Raw genomic sequence first — 23,817 nt, 5'->3', positions numbered from 1 at the left:
AGCATCTCAGTTTGAAGGCTGAGTATCCAGGAGTTACTTCATGTGTCCGTATTTTGTAGTTCTGTTAAATATATGTTCAAGTGGCCAATACATACCTGGGTGGAAATGTGGAAAATAAACCCGGTTGGTATCAGTGATGCAACTGTAGACTGAAAATCTGCTATAAACAAAAAAAGAAGGAAGGTAGTGTTGTAGAATGTTATGATTTACTCCACTAACTGAACCTTCAAAACAAAATGACTTTTGTTTAGAAAAAAAAAGAATATATATACAGTATATATATGTGTGTGTGTGTGTGTGTGTGCGCCTATGCTCTCCTTTGTTTATATGTGCGATTCATAACACTTGCAGCCCTTTTGTTTGGATTCTTTCTTTCTTTTGTGAGACTTTAGGCCACACATGGCCTCAGGATATGTTTGACAAAGTCACTCAACAACAATGGCTGTTGTAATTGTGTTGTGAAGTTTGTATAGTAACGAGAGGTGGAGATAGAATGCCATGCCCTGAAGGGAGGGCCATAAATCAAGAGTGAAACATCTTGTGAGTATTGGAAGAGCAATTCCCCACAGGCCCCGGTGAGATTCCCTCTACCTACAGGAGTGTTTACACTCAGAACAATGGGGGCATCATTCATAAGTCCCCAAGACAATTTGATACCGCCCCATCGGCTCTATTTGTGTTTCTCACTTCTCTCTATTGATATCACCTGCCCTTCAGGCCAGAAGAAAAGAATAAAGCAACAGTCAAGGACACACGTGCGTGCAGTATTGTGTTGAAAGACGAGTGCAGCCCCTAAAATACACCCACTCTCACTTCTCTGCACAAAAGACCCAGTGTTCGGCCTCGTCTTTGTGTTTCACAACTTGAACGACTGGCGTGTGTGCTCTCAAGAAAAAATATATAGGGTATGATTTAAAGGCTGCTCTTAGAAACCCGTAGCATCAGACAGTCACAATATGTGTGTGTGTGTGAGTTTGCGACACATGGGGCTTTGGCAGTATATACTTCTGTGGTTTTTATTCTAAGCTTGCCTGCTACCGTGTCTGTCTACGTTTTTCACATCCAGTCAGCAGAAGTGCGATGTGGCTGTGAAAGGGTGGGGCTCGCTCGCTCCCTCGCTCCCTCGCTCACTGGCTCGTATATGCCGTCTGTCTGAGGTGCCGGGTTACACTGCAATTAGCCGTGGTTTTCTGCTTCGCAAACGGCTACAGTCACAATGTACCCTGTAAAACCAATGCATCTATTAACCTTTTGACCCTTCTGTCGATTAAGCAGCCTGACATGTGTCTTTATGATCCCGCACTGTTTTAGTTGACCGATTTTAAATGGCTTTTGTAGCGATGGACAGGATTGGAAATGAGCAGAAAGACAGGAAAGACGGCCAAGGTTGGCCAATTTAACAGCAGACTTTTGAGGCTGGTGCTGAGGAGTAGGGAGTGAACATGTTATAAACAATACACACCAACTGTAGTTTGGAGATGTTGTTGTTGTTGTATATGTCTGACTGTATATATTCCACTGAACTACACCAAGTTCATCAAAGGATTTCCCACTGATATACTTCAAACTACACCAAGTTCATCAAAGGATTTCCATTGTTGTGTTTTTAATGGTGACAGCATCAGAATGATCGCCTCTCAATATTTTTGTTACTGATGAGATTTAGTGCACATTATTTCACCTGACAGTTCTGTCAGAAGCAACTGTAAGAAATGACGTCTATAAAGTGAAATTGGCTCTTTTCATGGATCAATCTTTTAAAGCTGCGTCAACAGCATATTAGCTTTCACCTCTAGGTTACCTGGGAAAAAAATAGTTTCTATAGGGCGTCCGCAATAAACTGCCCGCCGTCTGCACAGTCTGCACTACTGTGCCCTGTTAACCACCCAGTGTGCAGGTAATTAATCTCAATTCTAGAGAGTCACCCTCACCTCTCATGAAGCTCAGCTGAGGAGCCCTGCGTAGTGTCTTGCTCAAGGACACTAAATAGAGGCTGACACAAGGGTTTACATCCTGGAGTTTTTTTCTTTTTTTTTTCTTTTCTGTAGGATTTAAATACTGTGACAAAGTATTTGGCAAACTGAACCTTAAACCTAAAAGTAAGTTTATTATCAAGCTGACACCATTGTAAAATTAATTCTGAGACCCAGAGATTGGGGCTAAAATCCAACAACTCAATAAAGCAAAATTACGATTCAGACTTTTGACCATTTTTCCACATTAATAATTCCATCATTGGGATGAGCCACAAATATAAACAGGTGTAAAACACAAACATCTACCTCTGCTTTTAGTTGAATTTTTCTAGCCTTTATCCTTCCTGCAGCTTACAGGATTAAAGACAAGATTAAGCTGAACTGGAAAGATGGCGCTGGGAGTATCAGTTATTGCCTGTGTAATTATAAGTAAATGAGATTAACAAGCAATGAAAAACACAAACAGTGACCCCTCCTGGCTAATTAGGTTGTGTAAGTAAAAGCAGTATGAGCTACGGTGTTGTCATGTGGTTTGGGGATGTGACACTCTGCTTCAAGTAGAGTAAAGGACACCCCATTACCTTCCATCCATCCCATTTTTGTGTCAGTAGTAATGAAGGGTTGTAAAGAGCTGAGTGGTCTGGTCTGTGCATTTATCAAAGAGAACACATCCTGCCCATGTGGGTAGAACCACTACCTTTTCTCTCTAAGTAGCTCCGGCTAAAAGCATCTTGTCAGATGATAATTTATATGTTGTTGCATCATTTCATTTTCTCTGTGCACTGTAACAATCAGACCGCTGTGTTGTGGATTAAATCAGCGTAAGGAAATCATCCCTAAGTTTCCCCTCATTTCTCTCTCTCTCTCTCTCTACAGAGTGTCCAAGTCCTCCTGTGTGAAGACACCAAGCTTCGCTGAGCAGCTGGGGCCTCAACTTTCCAGCCAGGTCCACTGTCAGGCCCACCCCACCCCTCCCTGCCCCCCCTTCCCCAACAGGAGCCAAGATGGCCACCATCGGTGTCTGTCGCTTCTCCCTGCCGCTCCTGCTGCCTCTCTTCACGTTGCTGCTATCCTTGCTGCTCACCAATGCCCACGCCTTAGGTGAGTACCCAGACAGTACTGTGTTATCGTGTTCAGAGGTTATCGTCCATGTCATCTTGAATATATTTGGGAGATTGTATTTTATGGTACACTGATAACGTCAAGAGCTCAGTTTTATGCTACGGCACTTTATTACTTTATGTGTTTAACATCTGTAGCAGGTTCTCCCTAATACCACTTAGGATGACATTAATGCAATTAGTGGTGCAATCCAGCATTAGCATCAAAGTTCAATTTAAAAGCTTTCAACATTTCTTTGGTCCCAGATTCTTCAGCTAAGCCGCTGATGGAATTTGTTTTTTCATCCATAGATAAAGATAAAAATTCTACACTGGTTGTTTGCTGTTAGCAGGCAAGCTAACTATAATATCTATTGTGCTAGGTCCTGCACCCTCAAACATTGAAACAGCCATTTTATATTTTTACCACCAAATAAAATTCATGTTCTCATTTTGCTGCTAGCAAGCAAGTTCACATGTGCTACGTTTAAAATGTTTTTAAACTTGATTTTACAGCCTCGTCTGATCTGTGTGAAGCATCAGCTATTGTTTTTTTCTTTTAGTCAATTCACAAACATCAATATCAACAATGTGATCTTGCAGTGAGCCAATGCAAAGTGAGGTAACAGCCCCTTGAGGAGCCATAGGCTGCAGACCTGTGTTATGTTATTTTTTATTTTAGCCTTCTATGTCGTTCAATGCCATATGCAAATGTTAATGTAAATATTTATGCTAGTTTGTGTATGTTGGCGTGACCGCGTGTGTGTGGGTTCTAATCTCACGCTAGATTGTTTTCTTGACAATCTCTCCGTGTACACTCTCCTTCAAACACCTAATTTACTGCCTCTGAAGTTGTGTTACTGTGATCGTTTATTTTTCGTCGCTCCACACTTAGCCTCTCACATCTTTGATAAAGCAGAAGCTACAAAATATTATTTCTTTTTTACTTCAAAAACTCCACATTGAACCAAAGGGTTCAACATGAAAAAGCCAGTGCACTGTATGTGTACTACATATGTACATGCAAATAAGGAGCTGAGGTACTGTATATCAGCTGTGTTCTGCTGTGTGCAAACTGCACAACAAGATTAGATTTGCAGAGGTGAAATGAAATCAGACAAATATAATTTAGACAAATGATTTCAAACCGAACTGAAGAACTCTTCATATTCACTAAAAAACACGTGAAACCACCACCAGTGTGTCACATATTTATGACTATTTGAGTAAATAGTCTATGAGGCTATTTGAGGCAAAGACAGGGAGGTAGTACTCTACTCTGTGGAAAACAAAACGTAGCCAAAAGCATGATGTCATTGGTTACTCCTCTCCTTCTTCTTACTCCCTCTGCCCTTCATCCTTCTCCGTACACCGTCATAAATCAGGTGAGGAGGATACAGTTTTAATCAAAAGAGAAAGAAAGATGGCGCAATAAATCGTAGCGCCTCAATATTATTAATGTCCTGCTTCCTATTTGTGTTTTATCTGGAGTCTTGCGTTGAGGTGCGGAGGGAATCACACAGATTGGCTTGTGTGCATGGAGGGGGTAGTGTTGTAACGCCAAGGATGCATTTTTACTAAAGTTAAAATGTACTAATAAACAACGTCTGGCTAGCTGTTTTAGTTGACAAAGGATCAACTGATATGTCTATGATAGGTTTAGAAAACAGTATTGACCAAGTCAGACTCTATGATAGCCTTAGAAAACAGTATTGACCAAGTCAGACTAGGAAGACCAGTGTTTTCCTGCTCAACTTTGTCTTCTTCCGGTAGTGTTCACCATTTATATTTCTCTTGACATATGCCCTCTGGTGGTGTACTTTTAAACCACATGACATGTCAGGTCAGAAACGCCTTGCAAAGCAAGCAAAGGGCCTTTGTTAGCTAATTAATCAATGCATTATTAAAGGGTTGATTTCTTAATGAATCATGAATAATGATGTAATGAATTAAATCTACTATCAGTTAATAATTAAACTGTAGACTAGAGTTCCACTTGGGTACAGATGGCTGCAGCACTTTCACTAAGTAGCAGTGAATAGAATGTGTCAGAAAAAAGCTACTGAAGTAATTATGTATCATTAGACCTGAAAAGAAATGAACAACAAAATACTTAGTTGTTGAATACATTTATGTTATTAAAGAGTTTTAGCAAGATCAAATGTCTTATAACTGTCAACATTCAGTGACGTTCAGTGGAAAATGAAACCACTGGGTTTAAATCTACTTTCCTAAATGAGTAATTAAATCATGAGTGTCATTACTTCAGTCACTTCATGCCTTTTATTTTGAATTAATTAATTTTATCTGTTAGTCATGGAAAAAAACACACATTCTTTTCACTGCCACAGAGAGTTGGTCTGAGGTTTTCAGAGAACGCGTCACTGATTCATCAGTGATAACAGTGATGAGTCTTGTTTTCTTGTTGACTTGTTGCAGCTTCTTAGCGTCTGTGAAATGTCCATCATATTTGTGTCTTCGGTAAAAGGGTACCTTTATTTTTCTGCATTTCGATCAAACTGTAGTTTCTTGGCTTTAGTTTTTTCATGAAGATAAAACCATGTTTATATATTTATTAAAATTCTCAGCAGTTAAAGGGTTTTTTTTTTCAAAGTCTTTCATACAGTTAATGATGCACAGCGATGGCTCGACGATGGAGAGGCCTCCTTTTTATGACTATTAGGAAAAACATTCTGGGTTTTTCTCAGTTTTGTTCTCTTCATTTCAGCCTCCCGTCTTGTTTCACTCCATCGCTCCTTGTCTGTCTTTCTCCCTCGCCGACTCATCATCTGTTTAAATTATGTCCAAGCCAATGACGGCTGCTTAGATCTGTCAAAATGACTTTTAGTCACACCGTGCTGCTGCATGACGTACTGTATCAACATTCTTGGAATTCTATTTGTCTTTAGAGAGCAACAATCACTGTTTAATTTTAGCCTTTACCTTAACTCATTGATGAATCGTTAGGATTAAAGAATTAAAAAATGCACATCAGAACATTTTTCTTGTCCTTTTTTGCCCCCGGTGACAGACTGTAAACACATTTATAATTGAGTATTATTGACCTCATAGTCTATCATCGTTTAAAATGCCAATGTTTTAAAGTCAGAGGCAAAAAAATATGGCGTATCTTCACCGCCTGTTTGACACTGCCTCTAAAATTAAACATGCAAGTAAGCAGAAAACTTAGGACTATATGAAAAAAAAAGAAAAACAAGGACATATGTCCTTGCAAGAGTTACAGGAACACAAATGAACAAGAAACTCTTTCTGGCCGTGTACAACCAGACAATCACGTTTAGAAGCTGTGATGGAATTGCGAAAAATGTGATCAGCAGATTTGTACGTATCCTTGTTCCATCTGTCCTGTTTATCCTCCATCTAAAACAAGACTTTATAATTCTGTTTTTTGTGACGTTTTCTCCTTTTAATGACGCCTCAAATGTCAGTCGCCATAGGTGAGTCTGTAAATGACACAAATTGTTCCAGTTGGAAATCACACACTTGTGCTGCACTGTTTTCCACCCTCTTGTCAAGTATTGTCTGTGTACTGAAAATACACGCCCTTTGTTATTCATTCCCCCAAAAAATGATTATCGCAGGAAAAAAAACGTTTTTCACACTTTGAGGGAAGATCTTTTGGAAAAAAAAACAGGTTTTTCACACTTTGAGGGAAGATCTTTCACCTTCGTCTACAAATGATTTCATACTTGACTCACACAGGTAAAAACCCTGTGACTCTCAACACTTTTTGCAGCACAGCCTGATGTTTAAATAAACGCCATGCTGTAATGAAGGGTCTAGAGTCCAGGTAGGTAAGAATGGGTAATTAGATGAAAACATCGCTCTTAGTCAGCTTCATAGAGCAGTGATTATGTTGGAGTCTGGTAACAACACACATCTGAACACTGGTGTGTTTAGACAGGAAAGATCAAACCAGACACCCAGGATCGCAACAACAACTCTCTCCTATACACACATACATACATATAACTATGTATGTATATGAAGGTGTATATATGTAAATGTATGTATATATGTATACATATATTTATACGATTCTCTGTTTACAGTTTATTTGATCAGTTTTATCAATAATTTTGAATTTAAACAATTCACCCTTTTTTACTTGGTAAATCAATATTTACAAAATATATATTTATGTTGTGAAAAATACATATATAGGTATTTCTGTGCTTTTGTCACAAAACAACAAACAGTTGCAAATATATATTTTACTATTTCTTATTTTCATAGACAATCAATTAGACCTTATGAAATTAGGCTGTAAAAATCTGTATCTGAATTATAGAGACTTTTTTTGCAAGATCCCACTCCCATTCATTAGAAAACAACGTTGTTGTAGAAACTCATCAGTAATTTTCATTTAATGCCATGTTAAGCTCTAGTTTTAATTTTATTTCTAATACCAACACCTGACCTGATGTTTGACAGTTTGAATACAGTGAACTGTGGATTATCGTTTGCATCAAACATCACACTCGACACCTAGCCTGAGGAAATGCTCCTCCTGCTGTTCAATCACAATATTTTCACCAGTTCAACGTCTGCTCCTGCTGATGCCACCAGATTTCAATATCCCACCTTCTGCCCTCTGTTTATTTTTTCTTTTTTTAACACCTAAAAATAGTGTTTTCTTCTTCGTTTCTCGCCCAGGTCCAAGTTTTCTTGCAGCTCTCTGCTTGTCTTTGTTGCCAGTGATTACACGTCAAAACCTCCAGACAAGACAAAGCAAGATGGGTTCAGAGTAAAAGCTTGGTTTCCATAGTGATGGCACTTGCCCGGGCAGCCTGTGAGAATTGGTCTTGATTGATGGGACTTGGTTGTTAAAGCCTGGAGGGAAAGGTTTGCGGTGTATGTCAGCGAGAGGCAGTTTGTACGTTTGTTTTCTCCTCTCTCCGTCAGTCTGCTTCTCGTTCTCTTCAAAAACCAACTCATTTGAATGCTCATCGGACTTTCCTGTATTTATTCCCATCTTTTCTGCTCCTTAGTTGTCTCTTCATCCCTCAGGTCATTGTCTTTGATTTTCTGAGATAGACTTTGAGTCTTTGAGTCTAGTTTTAAGTCTGGTCCAGAACTGAAGCAGCGGCAGCTCTGGATGTTGGACTCCCTGCTGAGTCTTCAGGACAGACGTTAGACAAACACTGAAACTTGTTTTTGATTTTTTTCTACATTTCACTTCTTACTGCATCCCTAAAAAACAGCAAACTCTGTTTGTCTTGTCTTACTGCCAAGTCATTTTCAAAATAATACTTGAAATATTTTGAGAAAAATGACCAATGTTTAGTAATACTGTATATATATTTTCCGTCTTTGTCGATGATAGTGTATTATCCAATTAAGTCTCTGTTCTGAGAACAGTGAATTGTAGCATCTGTACAGTAATGTGTTTTTTTTTTTATCAAGCAGATTTATGAGTTTGCCACCTTTCCTTATTTGCAAAGCAACTGCCACGCCACTATATTGATATATTAATTAGCACCTTTACCTTAGTGACGCTCACTTCACAGATTATCACATAAGAGGCGGAGAAAGAAGAATTAGTCTTCCTCAAGCAATTAATTTTTGATCGTACCAAATGTTCTTCTTGAAGTGAGTCACCTTAAGTGCGATGTCGCGTTCAAATGTAGATAACAAGTGCCCTCCTGCCGCTTTGATTCTTTTTTGTCTGCAAATCACTAAATGGCTGCGTGTCATTTCGCCCCACACTTTGCTAATTTGCCAGATAATGGATCCTATTTGTGATCTGAGAAGCTCTTCTCCACCATTTACTGTGTGAGTCACAAACACAGCCCTTTTACCCTGACAACAGCCCCTCCGACAAATGACGGCGGTAAAGTAGTGTAAATGGAGCAGCCTCAAATTCACATAATAACCTTCTACTCCCCACGCACTTATCAACACAGTGACCACATAGTACGTGTTATTAGGTACCAGAGAGGAAGCACGAGTGTCGGCCATCGACTTGATCAATACGCAGTCACCAAAATAATGGGTCACGACTTTTGACGGTCGTGACTTTAATGACTGTAACCTCAACGATATATGAAGAAACAAATCAAAATCAAAACAAGTCACAGCCTGTCGATCAGAAAGTGAGGCTGCAGAGTTTTGGGTTGTCTTCCTACAAAATCAATTAAACCGCTAACCAAACAAGCACAATAAAAAGCAACGTCACGTCTAATCGTTACTCCTCTGCGAAATGTCACACCCATGCACAGTTTGGAACGGCGCACAAGCAGCGCTTTGTTGGAGATTTATGACCTGAAGCGTTCCGCTCCGACGTGGTTAAGCTCATCTGTTGATAATACGGCGTGATCCATGTCACCCCTCATTATTGTGTATTTTAAAGCAATTTTAGCTTCTATGGTGCACATCATTTTATACCCTGCAATTACTTTTTATGCGGCAAGGTTCCAATTCTGGTTGAAAAAAAAAAGGGGGTTGAAAGTCAGGAACTGACAGTAAAGGCCCAGAGGCACACGGCAGAGGGAAATTTAAGAAAAGCAAGGTTAATTATGCTCTTCAGAGATCACACAATCACACACTGCATACCTGAAGTAATTGCACTACAATAGACGACCATTGGCCGGCAGCCAGTGGCGGAGGTTCACAGGCATCAGCATTAAAACAAAAAAACGGAGACGAGGACAATATTTTCTTACCATTAAGATCCGTTATTATGTTTACTACAATCATATAATGCAGTGTTTTGGGTTAAACGGCTATAAATCCTTATTCCTGATTAGTTTGATTTGAAAAGGACGTAAGAAAGAGTAATGGCATCATCAAAATTTAAACCTTAGATCCAACATGATGCAGGACCTCCCTATATATCTATATATAACATGAATACACAATGGTACGTTTATATGCTACACATATATACCACATTTATTACCATTTAGACTATGTAATACCATAACAATACTTTTAAAAATATAATAATGTATATTTGCATCTTTTATAAGCACTTCCTGCCTGAGAGGAAAGAGAAAACTTTTATTTTTGTCCCTTTAACTTTTAATTAGTCACAACCAGACTACTTTTCATTTCCTCTGCCTTTGTGTGGCTGTAAATGCAGCCTCAGGAGTTCATGCTGGTCATAAATGATATTGTAAGGTTTTTTTTTTTTTTTACTCTTTTCTCTTCCCTACAGAAAATGAAGTTTTATCTGTTTATAATGAATATAATGCATTGTATGAATGATGATCATGTATACATATATATGTATATATATATTTATATGTAGAAGCACTGTGACTTCGTCTATTCTTTATTGATAGTGGACGGTGCTCCCGACCAGTAATGGTCTCTCTTTTTTATAAAAGTCAGTTTCTCGTATTTAAAGATAAAAAATAGAATTATATGGTAATAGAATTAGGAAGGATTCATTTACAAAGTTACAATTTTAAAAACGGTAGTACGAGGCTTGTCCTGGGACCCACGGCGACAGGTCATCCCGCACAGTAAATTTGCAGTAAAACCTGCTTCACTTCTTGAAGCCAGTTTCATATTGGAAGTGGTGTGACTCTGCTGCGTGGCCATGCAAATTGTATAAACTACGTAGACATAACACGAGGTCTCCACCGCCTATAAATCTTTTCAAAAACACGTATCCTGTCACAGTTCATTCATTGTTTATGGCACTCACCATAATTTGACGAGGAAAATACTAGGCGTCGCCAACTGTGCCATTACCAAAATGAAGCAAACTTCAAAATGTTGTTTAGTCATAAACCAAGTGCTGCCCAGCAGTTTAAGACGCCTTGAGATGTTTATTATTTAGCATAGAGTAATGATTATGGGAAGACTATTATTGTGCGTTCGCCCCAGTTCTGAAACATGGGGGCAATAATTAAGTAGTAGTTGAATCCCTGTAGTAATTCAGAATGTAATGCATAGTATTATGAACCTCACATAGTATTTTGTACACTTACCTTCTTGTCAGTGTTCATGTTTTAGTCTATTCTTTTTTCCTCTACTCATCCCCTAAGCCTCTGTCTTGATGTCTGACTTGTTGATACCTGCGTTATAAAACAGTACGGGAATTCAAACTGACATGTGAGCAAGCCAGTTTATGGTACGCTACACGTCTGAAGCAGAAGAGAATCATCGAATAAATGGCAAGTGGATGAAAACACTGACTGGATGGATGGGGGGGCACTAATCAAAGAGCAGCGGTCTTCAGCAGAAGCACTGCCACAGGCCTGATGTGTGAAAATCTCTCTTGTGTCTTGACAGAGGGCACATTGTAAGGGAAGGTCAAACGCTGAGGAGCCGAGTTGTGTGAAGCTGACTTGTGTAGTTTCGGAATGTAAATCGAAAAAGTATGAAATGCCAAAGGGGATGATTGTATGCAGCAGATAAAGCAGAGCTGTCTCTTAGTAGTGGAGAAAAACTGCAGACCACCTATATCATCTCACAACCTTTACTCCCACCCATACAGAATGGATATTGATTTGTTATTCTTTTTACAAGTGCTCGCTTTTACTCCCTCTCTCTGTCCTCACTTTCTCTCTGTCCTCGCTTCCTCTCTCTCTTTTTTTCTCACTCGCTGGCTTTTTACTACAGTACTACAGTTCATTACTACAGTACATTCTCTTTGTTCCTTCAGTGTTCAGAAGCCTTGACTTAGCCAGCTCAAATCGATGTCATTTCTTAAAGAGAAGTGACATCACTGGTACATTTTGAGATTTAAACAAACTCCAGAAAATATTGCAAAAGCAATAAGCAAAAATCAATATGCTTTTATTTAAACATCAGAAGTGGAAAAAACAAAAAAAAATCAATGTCTCTAACAATGACATAACGGCCAACAACAACAGGACTTGAAGACATCCCACCAAGCAAAGACTTTGATCCCCGGCTGTTGGTTGGTTTATTTTGCCTGTCAGTGCCCAGGCCTATCAGTAAGATGTATCACACATCAGCTGTTGTTAGGGACGGTTGATATGTGATAAATTTTCAATTGGCCACTGTCAGTGCTGCTGGCGATTGCAATATATTTGAGTTATGTTTGATAAAGACAGAGTAAACAGCTGTCTGTCACTGTTATAAACATGTCCAGTGACAAATGTCCCAACAAAATCTGCTGGTCCTGGATGTACTGTGTCATCCAGGCTGGAGTGATGTAAAACGGAAGAATCACCTGGAGTTGTCAAGGCATCGAAGGCATCTTTTCTGTATTTGCCAAAATATATAAATTGTACAAACTATTCTTGGTTATTGTTAAAACATAGAATATAGTACAACCCCCTATCTTCCTCTAGGGGGTGCTCTGAGAGTAGGTGTAGTTTGTAATCCTTTAATTTGGTCGGAACATTTTTCTATAGGACAGGTGACACAGATGGTGGAGTATAAGTTGCACCAGCCGGCTAGAGTGCCCTCTAGTGGCTATCAGTGTGAAAATATTGAACGTGTGAAATATGTTTTAATATATAAGTTGCAAACCTAGTAAAAAAACATGTTTTTTATAGTCCTGCTGGCAAACCTAGTAAAAAAAACATGTTTTTTATAGTCCTGCTCTAGTTAAAAAAACATGTTTTTTATAGCCCTGCTCTCATTTGATCACTTATTAGGTCCTCAGTGATGTACATTTGTTTTATACATTTAAAATTGTGTTTCAAATTTATTAGGTCCTCAGTGATCTACATGTGTTTTATACATTTAAAATTGTGTTTCATGAAACATTAAATAACCTTTTTGTGTAAAGTTGCAAATCAACTTTTAATTGTCACATCTTCTTACACCCTACTTCTCTTTGTCTTCTCCACATTTTCGTGGCAGCTTTACATCCAATGAGTTACTATACTGCCACCTACAGAATATCTTCTGCTTGTATTTTCTTTTTTTTTACTTCCAACCAGAAACATCACAACAGGCGAAACAAAAGACCAAAGCCAGTCCCTGCAGATGAACACAGTAGCTTTTACGTCCTGTGACCCATCAAAATGACTCGGGGATTATATTCGAATGGTTCTGTGATTTGTTCTCTATAGAAATACTAAAGTCAGTCTCTCCTCCTGCACTGGTAGCTGCTGAAGGATATTTTCATCTCTGGAAAAGCATGCAACAAACCTTCACAGGATTACTCCGTTGGGTGCCGCTCTCTGTGATGTCAAGATAGGAGGTCACATGGCTAATCCTGCTAGCATGGCTGCCAGCCTCACTGGTGTTTTCTCTGCATTGATCTTTGCTACGTTGATGACCCAGCAGATGATGGAGTTTCTTCTGGAAACACAGTCTGACTTTGACCTCAGGGAGGAAACGTCTAGGGTGGCAAAATAGGAATCGTTAGTCCAACTGTCCAGATTAAATCAATCTAAATGGACCATTGGTGTGAATGTTAGTGTGAACAGTGTTTATGTGATCTAGTCACACTGTCCAGAGTGTATTATACCCTTGTTTGCTGACCGCTAGCAAAGGCTCCAGCACTTCTGTGACCATGAAAGGAGTTGTGTGATACGAGATCAATGAATTAGTGAATTAATGGGTAGATCTGACGGCAGGTTATTTGTTTTAATATTATTTAAATGTTATACCTGGTACATACCTGTCCTTTTATCCACGACCTTGAAGTCAGACTCCTGTATTTCACCTCAGATTTGACATGACCTGCTTTAGAACACACTGGTTCCACACTGACTTTTTAATATTATTTAATTGATATAAATTAGAGTGAGGTGTAACCGCTGACTTTCTAGACAGTTTGTTTTATTTGGAGCTGGCTCCAAAATGAGCTTTTCACATCAAATAAGTATCACATGGTGAAGTGTATTTATGTAAATTGTTACACTTGCATCAGAAGGATTTTGGGTGTTTGTCGGGGGCGGTGAGATTATCTTTGCACGCTGTGAATTTACTTTCCTGAGGCTCTGCACTCACCCGTCTTCCCTTCCCTTCCCCTTGTCCTTCTCCATTTCTTGTTCATGTCTAAAACACTGTCTCCGTTCAGTTGAATGCAGTAACACATTCAGGGATTCTTCCTCATTAACACGTGTTCATCTTCGCCTGGAGACTGATGTGGACGCGTGGCCAAATTAATTATTAAGTTGATGTTTTGTGTTGGCCGTTGATCGTCCCTGTACCACTGTGATTCAGATCTAACATGTCACTCTCGGGACTCGTTTCCTTTCTACTACCAGCCCTGTTGAATAGAAGTTTCTGTGACTACGATGTCAGTGAGCCACAGCGTCAGAGGATTCATGATAGATGGTTAAACCACAGTGTTTATTTTCTTGTTACATAAATGTGAATTTTCTCCTCACCTCTTCCTTTTTTTCAACACTAATACCAAGAAAGTGTAAAACTTACTTAGTTTCTTAATGTCATATTCTGACAGTTTGTCACCGGTGGTGTCTAGACTCCATTTCCCTGCAGTGCCATATTTGTTTTTCATAATTTATGATTAATTAACACCTTGGCAAAACATCTACAGACAAATTACCAGTGTCATGACATACACAGCATTTAAAATGAGGTACAAATTGAGAAAAGCCTTTATGATTTAATTCCACCCATTATTTGACAACAGAAAGTATTTCGCCGTGACACGTGTTGGCGAAGCAACAGGTTCAATCAGGACTTCAGACATAAACCAAATATGGATTTCTCCAATGGCTTCAGCTGTTGTTTTTCCATAAATGTGGCTACGCTAGTACAACATTCTTTTCAACATTATTGTTAATTCCCTTGTGTTTTCCTTCACTTTTCAGCTCCACCACGATTCACTAAAGTTCCTGTTGACCAGACTGGTGTCTCAGGCGGCGTGGTTTCCTTTGTCTGCCAGGCAACAGGTGATCCCAAACCAAGAGTTAGCTGGAACAAGAAAGGCAAGAAGGTCAACTCCCAGCGCATAGAGGTGAGTCCACTGCTGTGGTAAAAACACCAGGTCATCGACAAAAAAAAAAAAAAAAGGATAGAAAATTACAAAATTGGCATCTGATGAAAAAGACTTGAAGCTAGTAATTAAAGCTGTTAGTCTTTCCTGTTGACTCTTTATAGAGTGACCACTATAGCACACCAAATTGGTCCAATTCTTATACACGGTTAATGGTTCCCTCCCTTCGTTTGAAAATGATCTTGACCTTGTCCTCCGTTGAAAATGCCATTTTTTGTGTGTATGTATTTGTGCAGCAGCTTCCAGTCCTGCTGTGCTCACCTCTCGGTGACCTGCAGTTCCACCATTGTCCACATTGTCCACCAGAGCTCTACCATCTTTGTCATTATCTTCTAACTGGAGTCCAGAGCTCTACCATCTTTGTCATTATCCCTCTGTTGTGTGTTTTTGTCTGTGAAGGGTCTCTGCTTGTGGGGAACACTTTCCGTTTGAAGGACCCTTTTTGTTAGTTTGTCATGATGTTTGTTGTTTAGTTATCAGCGGGCGTTCCAGATGGCATCTGTAAAAGTCTTGATTAATGCTCAGTGTCTCTTAATTAAAAAGTTGTTTCGTTAAGGAGGAATGGCAGCGCACACAAAAACACAGACACACACACACGCAGACAGAACAGCAGCAGCAGTAGCCTGAAGACAACCACAGGGGAGGGTTTTAAAAAGAAAAGAAAAAAAAAACCCAGCATCAACAGGGACAAAACGTCATTTCAGTGGAGGACAAAATGAAAAGATGAGGAGTGTTTGTACATTCTCTCGCATACTAAGTGATAAACAAAGCCAAGGGTGTGAGGCAGCCCGCCAGAACGGACGCTTCTTCTGCTCTTCCTAGTAGAGGGAAAAAATTGCAAAGGGGTATTTTGAAGATTGTGAAGATTTTTTTCTCTTTCTTCTACCCTCCAGACAACTGCTTTGATATTGATCGTGATGCCGTGCTCTGCAGTGTTTTTAGCCTAATTAACATCTCAGCTCTGAGATGTGCAGCAGCAGAGCAGTGAGGCTGCTGGAGTCTTGTTCTTGCATCTGAAAAAGCACGGCTTGCACAGAGATCCCAGCAGTGAACTCCTCACCATGGTATCATGAGCCTGACTGAAGAACACTAGGTTTTTTAGAAAAGGTTCTCAGTTAGGAACAGGACGATAGCAGAAGCAAATATTAGAGATGGAGAAATGTGTTTTCCTTTCATATACTGTAGGATGTGAAGGAAGGAAATGTAAAGATTTCCAGTCCTGGAGGTGCTAGTGTTAGCAGCTAAATATTTTTTCAAGCTAAAAATATTTTGCTTGAAGGGAATTTCAAAGAACAAAGGGTTTTTTAAACAAAAAGATTAAAATCAGGAAAGAAGAATGTATATGTGTGCGTTTGTATTGCATTTAGTAGAAGAAAACAAATTGCATAGTGAAAGCAGATTCCTCCCCTGTCCTGGCATGTTACATGTTGTTTTTATCTCAATATCCTGCTCCACATATACGTATATCCTCCTGTTTTTACAAGTGCCTGAATTGATATGGAATCTCACGGCTGTCCCACCCCACCCTCATTTTTACCTCACAGACCATTGAGTTTGACGAGGGTGCTGGAGCCGTCCTCAGGATCCAGCCTCTGAGAGCGCCACGTGATGAGAACACCTACGAGTGCGTGGCGGAGAACAGCGAGGGCGAGATCACAGTCAATGCCCAGCTGTCCATCATCCGAGGTGAGTGTTGCATTATAAAAACAATGTGCGCACGGTTAGCCGGAAGGTAAATCATTCAAGCAGACGGCTGCTTAGGACTTGGATGTGGTGTCACCTCTGACTTTCTGTCTGTGTCTAAACTGCCTCTGTCAGGAGATAAGGGCTCAACCTTGAACTCCACTAGCTTAAAATTTGTGCTGTGGTTTTCATCCGGACGCCAGACTAGACTGACGCATTAAGGAGATGTTAAGTGGATTGCAATTGAGCTGTTATTATTACTGAATTTTTTTTTTTCAGTAATTTCAGAAAGTTTTGTAGGTTATTTTACTTCCTTGAAATGAAATCCTGCAATTTGGCAAATTTAACTTAAGACTTAATATAAGGAACATGGTGAACTTTATTCGGAAACATAATTCCGTGCATTAGCACAAAATGGTTTAAAATCAAACTAGTATAGAGTATTTTCACATGTGTACTGATGAAAAGTCATTATTACGTTGGTCTTTTCTGGGTATGAGTCTGTTGTTTGCGTCATTCAATTTAATTTTTTTTTTCATGTCCTTTATAATGGATAATAGAAGATAAATGTGGAGAATTTTTCAGTATCCAAAAATGAAAATCAAATTTATCGACAGCAGATGGACAGAGTGACGCACTTTATCAAGGGTTCTGGTCTCCACTAATCAAGTGTCCATTCATGTGACAGCTGAACGTCTATTTACCATTATGAAAACCCACAGGATGTGGAATGAAATACTGATTGGTCTGACGACACACAGATGCCCAGATGAAATAATGACTGCGGCCCACGATGGGCCCTTCACTCACGGCCTCTGCTGCTGTTTAGTTTCTGCAAAGATGGACTATTTATAACGCTGTGGTGTGGAGGTCACAGAGGATGACATCAGAGGCACACAAGCATGTGGTCACACTCCCCCACATCCCCTTCTCTCCCTCTACCTGTCCCTCTGTCGGCCTGCTCTCCCCACCCCCTCCCCCCCCCCCCTCAAACCAACACTCTCACAGCGTCGTATCTCCTCTCCTCTGTTCTCGCCTGCCACCATCTGCCATGTTTCCAGGGTTGGATAAAGCTGAGCTATTGCTGGCTGCTTGGCAGCAAGCAAGCTAGGCCTTTCTGGCTGTCAGTTGCATTTTGAAGCTGGGACTGGAAGCTTGGCCCAGCATTCTGGGTTAGTTATTGTTAGTAACAAAGCCCCCACTCAGGGAACATGTTGGTGGGAGCTAGGAGGTGGCGAGTGTCTTAGATGCCCTTCAAAACTTGATATGTAGTTTAAAAATAAATAAATAAATCATTCAGTGTTCTATTCTCTGGCCTAAATACAGTGATAGAGGAAGTGTAGGTTGAAGGTATGATGATATCATATGGTTAAATACTCATTTTAAACTAAACTATTTTTTAATTTCAAGCGTTCCACTCATTTCTGGCCCCAGTCCACGTCTGTTGTTCATGGACAGAATCCAATTTATTCAATGGTTTGTAGAGAGTGGTACAAAAAATAAAATAGTAAACACCAGTAAAACAACAATTTATAACTTTCTGTTCAAAAATGTTGAGAACAACTTGATTATGAGTTGACAAGAGCCTGGTGGAGCCCTCATTTTTAATGTAGTTTAAAGCCTTGATTATGTAATTAAGAGGAGGAAGAACCATTTGAAGGTGATCATGAAAACAAATTAATCAAAAGCAGCAAATGGCCAAAGCTTTGGTAGTTAACATATATTTATTTTAAATATAATGCACACCATCTATTTTTGATATAACTGGAGAAAGTCGGAGCAGATGGAACATCTAACTGAAGACGACAGGAGAAAACAGGGTTTTGGGGGGGGTGGGTTTAGGAGGACAACAGGCAAGCATGGGCTTTTGGAAAGGGGAAAAGGATTATGGGTATATGGAACGAGGCACCAGGGACACCTCTGCAGTAAACACAGGGTCTGTGGTCTGGGATTGATAGGCAGAGGAGGACTGGCCGCTCGGTGGGTGACTTGGCCTTAAAGCTAGAAAAATGCAGCTGTGCAGCTTCACAGCCATGTTGAAAACCACAAACAGAACCACACAGGAAAACATACCTGTGAAAACAGCCAATAGGGCGACAGAGAAACTGATGCTAAAATACACAGAGGTACAGGATTTGAATCTAAAGACAAGTACAGCATGATTTTTATGTTTATGTTCCAACAGTAACTCTTACATCTATCAGTAAACATAGAAGGTGATCAAAAGTGATCTCTGATTTTAAAATATATACGAAACATAGTAATTGTTTAAAGATGTGATTCTATTAAGAGACAAATAGAAGATAAAGTGTGATTCAGAAACATAGGATATTTTATCTACAATAATTCCAGTCAACTTTTTTATTTAATCTAAAGGATCTTAATCAGTAGTTTCAGGTTGTCAAATATACAAAACATAGTAATTGTTTAAAGATGTAATCCTATTAAGAGACAAATAGAAGATAAAGTATGACAAAAAACAGTGTTCCATTTATGACCCAGTTAGTGATTGGCAGGTTTGTTGTCTAACAGAAGCCCACTTTCAAATTCTGACCTAAAAGTACTCTTTTAGTTGGACTTGGTTGGAAATAAATGTATGTCCTAACTTACCTGCAGTAAACCTAAAGTTCTCAGGCCTTCATGATTCTACCATCATGACCCAGTTAGTGATTGGCAGGTTTCATGATTCATGAGGTTCTCAGGCCTTCATGATTCTACCATCATTTACTACAGAACACTGATGTCTTCAAATGGCTTACATACAGTCTACTAATGCAGACCCATCCATCCTAACAACAGGCGGCTAACATCAGAGTTTGATTACAAAGTGTTTGTTTTGCTTTTGTCGTGCAGACAGAAAGCAAATACATGTACTGACAACGTGCATGGACACGACTGCTCTAGATGAACTCCGTGTTCACCACCGTATATGTACTCTAGATGTAAGTATTACCAAATGCAAATACTGTGAGTTCACAGACATTTATTGAATGAAAAGGAAACTCCGAGCATGAAGCCCATGTTTTATAGTCATTTCCTCCAAACGACAGAAGCCCACCGACTCCTCTGTCACTTCTACTGTGTTTTTATGGCCGAGCATGTTGGTGGCAATGGCAGTGTGCCTTTAGCATAGACTCTGACACCTCCTTGGCTGTTGCTTCAATGCCTCAGCTGAATACCTTAGATGGGGGGCCATCTGGCTCCATGAAGATTTGCACACAGTCCTCTGGGAGTCCTTGGAGAGGGACTGACAAGTGTATGAAGCGTACTCCTGAGATCTGACACAACTTGCAGCATGTTCTGGTTTGTTTGTCATGGGAACATTTTTTTTTTCTTTCTTGTTCCAGGATTTGCCTGTTTTATGTTTTCCTCTCCTTAGGGGAGAGTTTGTGAGACTGTGTGTGTGTTGGAATCAAGGCGACGTTGCCACCAGGATGCTGTCAGCTCATGCTGTTGTGGGGAGTTCATGTGGTGTTTTCCCTGCCTTTGTGAGCTTGTCTTTTACACCGCTGCAGTCATTAGTGTCGTGATTGCAGGTTGTTTTTTTTTTTTGTAAATATTGATGAGGTTTATCTTCTAATTGAAGAGTCATGGCAGAGGAATTATGACGTGTGACTTCAGCACTGAGATGCTCGTTACCAAAACACATTGCGAGGTCTGACCATAAATTTTTGGTCACGTAATTTCAGACCTTGCCTTTGCACCTGTGTGCTCCTACATTATGCATGTGACTAAGCGGTTATAATTAAAATTATTTAGCCACTTCCAACACTTTCCTCCGCCTGTCACAGGAGGAAAAAAGTAGAAAAAAAACAAACAAAAAAACAGAAGCGTCGCAGTAATTTTCCAAGCACAGAATACAAAAACAGTTGCGTTATGTTGGACATAAAGTGTAAATTTGTTGTTGGACCTATTTTCAGGTTGCTGTACAGTTTAAAAGGGAAGATAAAACACTGACCTGTGTTTTCGGCACCAGGACAGATGGTGGTTCGGCTGTAATGAGATTCAGAGGCAGGATTTGAAAAAGGTCACGTTTGTGAAAGGTAAATACCATCAGGCACTTTCTGCAGCTCGGTAACAGAGTCTGTTTATAATAGAAAATACAGGAATATGAACTTTCCCTTAGCCACACAGCACAGGACATGGTTAGTAAGCCTACCTTACAGCAAGACCACCACACTGGTTCGATTCCAGGTCTTTGTATATTGAGTGAGAATGGTCTGCCTGTGTGCTCCAGGTACTCAGTTCCCCTCCAACAGTGCACAATCAGGCAGTATATGGTTTTCTGGACTCTCTCAGTTAGCCATAGACGTGTTTGTGATGGACCACTGAAATGTCCAGATTCATCCTCGCTTTTTTTTTGTTTGTTTAAAAAAAGAAACAAGAGGTTACATTGAGGAGGCAGTAGGAGGCCATCCTACAAATGCCTGTTGCCAAATAATGCCAACGATGAAGAAGTATTTTAAATGCTGTACAGAAGAGAGTGGGAGAGATGAAGTACGGGAGGAACAGCCAGCAGGCAGGAAGGCTGTAGCTGCTCTGTAATGAGACAGTGGAGGAGTGGCAGTTTCAGCAACACATCTAGATTTCCCTTTTTCCTTTGCTTGTGCTGCCAACGGTAACCTTTGCCTCCTTACATACCTAGTCTCCACCACATGTCAAGAAACTGAGAGAAATCTTTGCAGGAACGTCTTGTAGAAAGTAAAAATAAATTAAAAATTGTGCTTCAAATATAAAGGTGGATGTAAGAAGAATAATAAAGTGCACGTGTCTTATTATTACATTTTTATATTGGTGTGTACCAGGGGGGGAAAAAATCCAAGTTTTACGAGAGCATTGTAAAGGTCTTTATGCGTAGCCTTGAGAAAAAGCATAACACACAACTTGAAATAGTAGCTGCTTTGGTGCATTCTCTGCCCTCGTGCTCTTTAGCTGTATACCTTCAACAATTCACTTTTTTTTCTTTTTTATTTACGTGCCTGAAATGAAAGAGCCAGAAGAATAAAGGGACGCTCTTTAAGGGAGCCTAAGCCCCTGACAGACCTCATTTGAGTTTAAGTCCACACTGAGCTATGGCTATGTTCTCTCAGTTGTTTTTGCCCAACTGCATTATCTCCAGCTTGTCCCTGATAAACAAGTCAATTCTGATTCCCAAGAAGCAGCGGCTGCTTTCAGCACTAAATAATACATTTGTTCAGAGGCTGTTAAGATATCGGCCTCTCATTGGAGGGAACCTGCACAATGTGAACTCATTTTCACATGAGACACTTATCATCATCAAATCAGTGCGAGCAACTGCGTACAGTACATGCAAATCAACGACCACTGGTTCTGTGCTTACAGCCAAACCTACACACAGTGTACATGCAGCAGTGTTGGTTATTTGGATTGGATTAAAAAACCGGATCAGATCATAATTATACATTTTATATTTATATATAATATAATTGTAATAGATCCATATATATATATTTGTTTGGTTATTGGAAAGTCAAGGCCTGACCAGAATGTTGATCAATAGACAAATTTTGACCTCGGTGTTGGCCTTTATTTCCCCTGATTCTTATTTAAGGGCTCAATATTCACTGCTTTTCTTTGGAGTTTTCAAATCCTCCGTCCTTGAATGATTCATTCCCCTCTTGGAAAAATTCCTCCTTCCCCACCTTTTCACTTCTGCTGCTCCACTTCATAAATACATATTAGCATTTGTATGTGCCCAAGTTGCCTGCATTTATAAAAATACATTGGCCTTCCATTTGAAAAAGTAAGGCCTAGCAGGTGGGATGGGAGAAGGCAGCACTCTGGAAAATGAGTCAGTTTGAAGTCACACTTTTTGCAAGTTTCTTGTCTCCTTATATAAACATGAAATCCAATCCAGTAGCTGTTTATGGACAGTTTTGTTATAAGTAGCTCTTAATCATGTTTTGGGGGGCTAAGCTAAGAAGCACCAATCAGTGTGAGGAAGACAGAGAGACAGAATGGAGCTTAACTTAGCTGTCAGTTTAATTTGTACAAGGTGATACAACTCCCACTCAAACAGCTAATTATAGAAATCCTGCCAACCTCCACAGTAAAGTCTTCTGAAATACTTTCTTTTTGTCATTATAGATTACAGTGGAGTATTTAGCCCCCTTCTGCAAAACTGTAATTGAAATTGTCCATCAGCCCAGGTATGAGTGGGTTCGTGAGTAAACACCTCTTTTCATTGTCCAATTTGATAATTAAACTGGACAGTGAAGGGGTTTGTTGCTCTCAGTGGCCTTCCTTTTTTTTCCATGCTCATCTCTGTCTCCAGGGCAGCAGGAGCGCTCAGACACCTTTCTCCTCCTGCCACTCCTACAACTTCCTGGGGGGATTAAAAAAAAAAAAACAAGTAAAGAGATGTCATGTCTTCAGTGTGTCCTGGGGATTCAAAACACCTCCCCCGAGAGCTGTGTGTAAAGCCTGTGACACATCGCGCCGACAGCTGCCCGATGGCAAGGAACATCAACCAAACGCAACAATGCCTCAGTCAAGGGCCAAACGTACAACTGAACAACATCAGGCATAGATGTTCTGCATGGAAGGCAATGCCATGCCTTCCCAGCAGGTGGCAGTAATATGTATGTTTTGAGAGTAATTTCTCGGCTTCGTTATTTTGCTTTCTTATTGCGGGTAGGCGGTTGCTCTCCTGCTGTTGCTGATGTCGAATCAACAACAACTTTAATGAGCCATAATTTTCTATTTACATCATAACTTTGTCAGCAGCTCCCCGTTTATACTGTACATGGATAAAGAAAAGTGCTGTTTTTCCTTATTGAGGTGCCAGGTTTTTCACCAAGGATCTCACTGCCAACCTATAGCCCTAATTTTTTGGCCTTTCTGATACCGCCAAATGTCCAAATCCATGTCTCTACATCTGCCAAGACAGTGCGTACTTGGCTCAGTGGTAGCTTTCAGCTGCCTCAGGACTGGAACAGTCCAACTATAGAGAGCCTTATCGTGGTATGTAATTAATTTCAAGAGAATTATTAAACAACTTACATAAAAAGGTAATTGCATCTTGAAGCTGTAACCCATTTTACACGCAAATTGAATCTGGCAAATCCAATTAAAAATATCAATACGTATACAATAACACTGTGGAAACTGTACA

General features: G+C 39.9%; 1 protein-coding gene across 9 annotated transcripts in view; it reads left to right on the top strand.

The window, feature by feature from the left end:
- Nucleotides 1-23,817, top strand: part of ptprsa (protein tyrosine phosphatase receptor type Sa) — a 190,519-nt gene that overhangs the window by 80,115 nt on the left and 86,587 nt on the right. For all 9 annotated transcript variants that reach the window (XM_025053177.1, XM_017042368.2, XM_017042384.2 and 6 more), the window contains 3 exons: nucleotides 2,853-3,077; nucleotides 14,815-14,960; nucleotides 16,544-16,685. In XM_025053177.1, coding sequence (XP_024908945.1) covers nucleotides 2,981-3,077; nucleotides 14,815-14,960; nucleotides 16,544-16,685 — 385 coding nt within the window. In that variant the 5' untranslated portion in view covers nucleotides 2,853-2,980. The remainder of the gene's footprint in view (nucleotides 1-2,852; nucleotides 3,078-14,814; nucleotides 14,961-16,543; nucleotides 16,686-23,817) is intronic.

Source organism: Cynoglossus semilaevis, chromosome 2 (genome assembly GCF_000523025.1).
Source record: "Cynoglossus semilaevis isolate Cse_v1.0 chromosome 2, Cse_v1.0, whole genome shotgun sequence".
Taxonomy (NCBI): domain Eukaryota; kingdom Metazoa; phylum Chordata; class Actinopteri; order Pleuronectiformes; family Cynoglossidae; genus Cynoglossus; species Cynoglossus semilaevis.
Note: the sequence above shows the minus strand (reverse complement) of the source record. Positions and strands in the feature narration are given on the sequence as shown.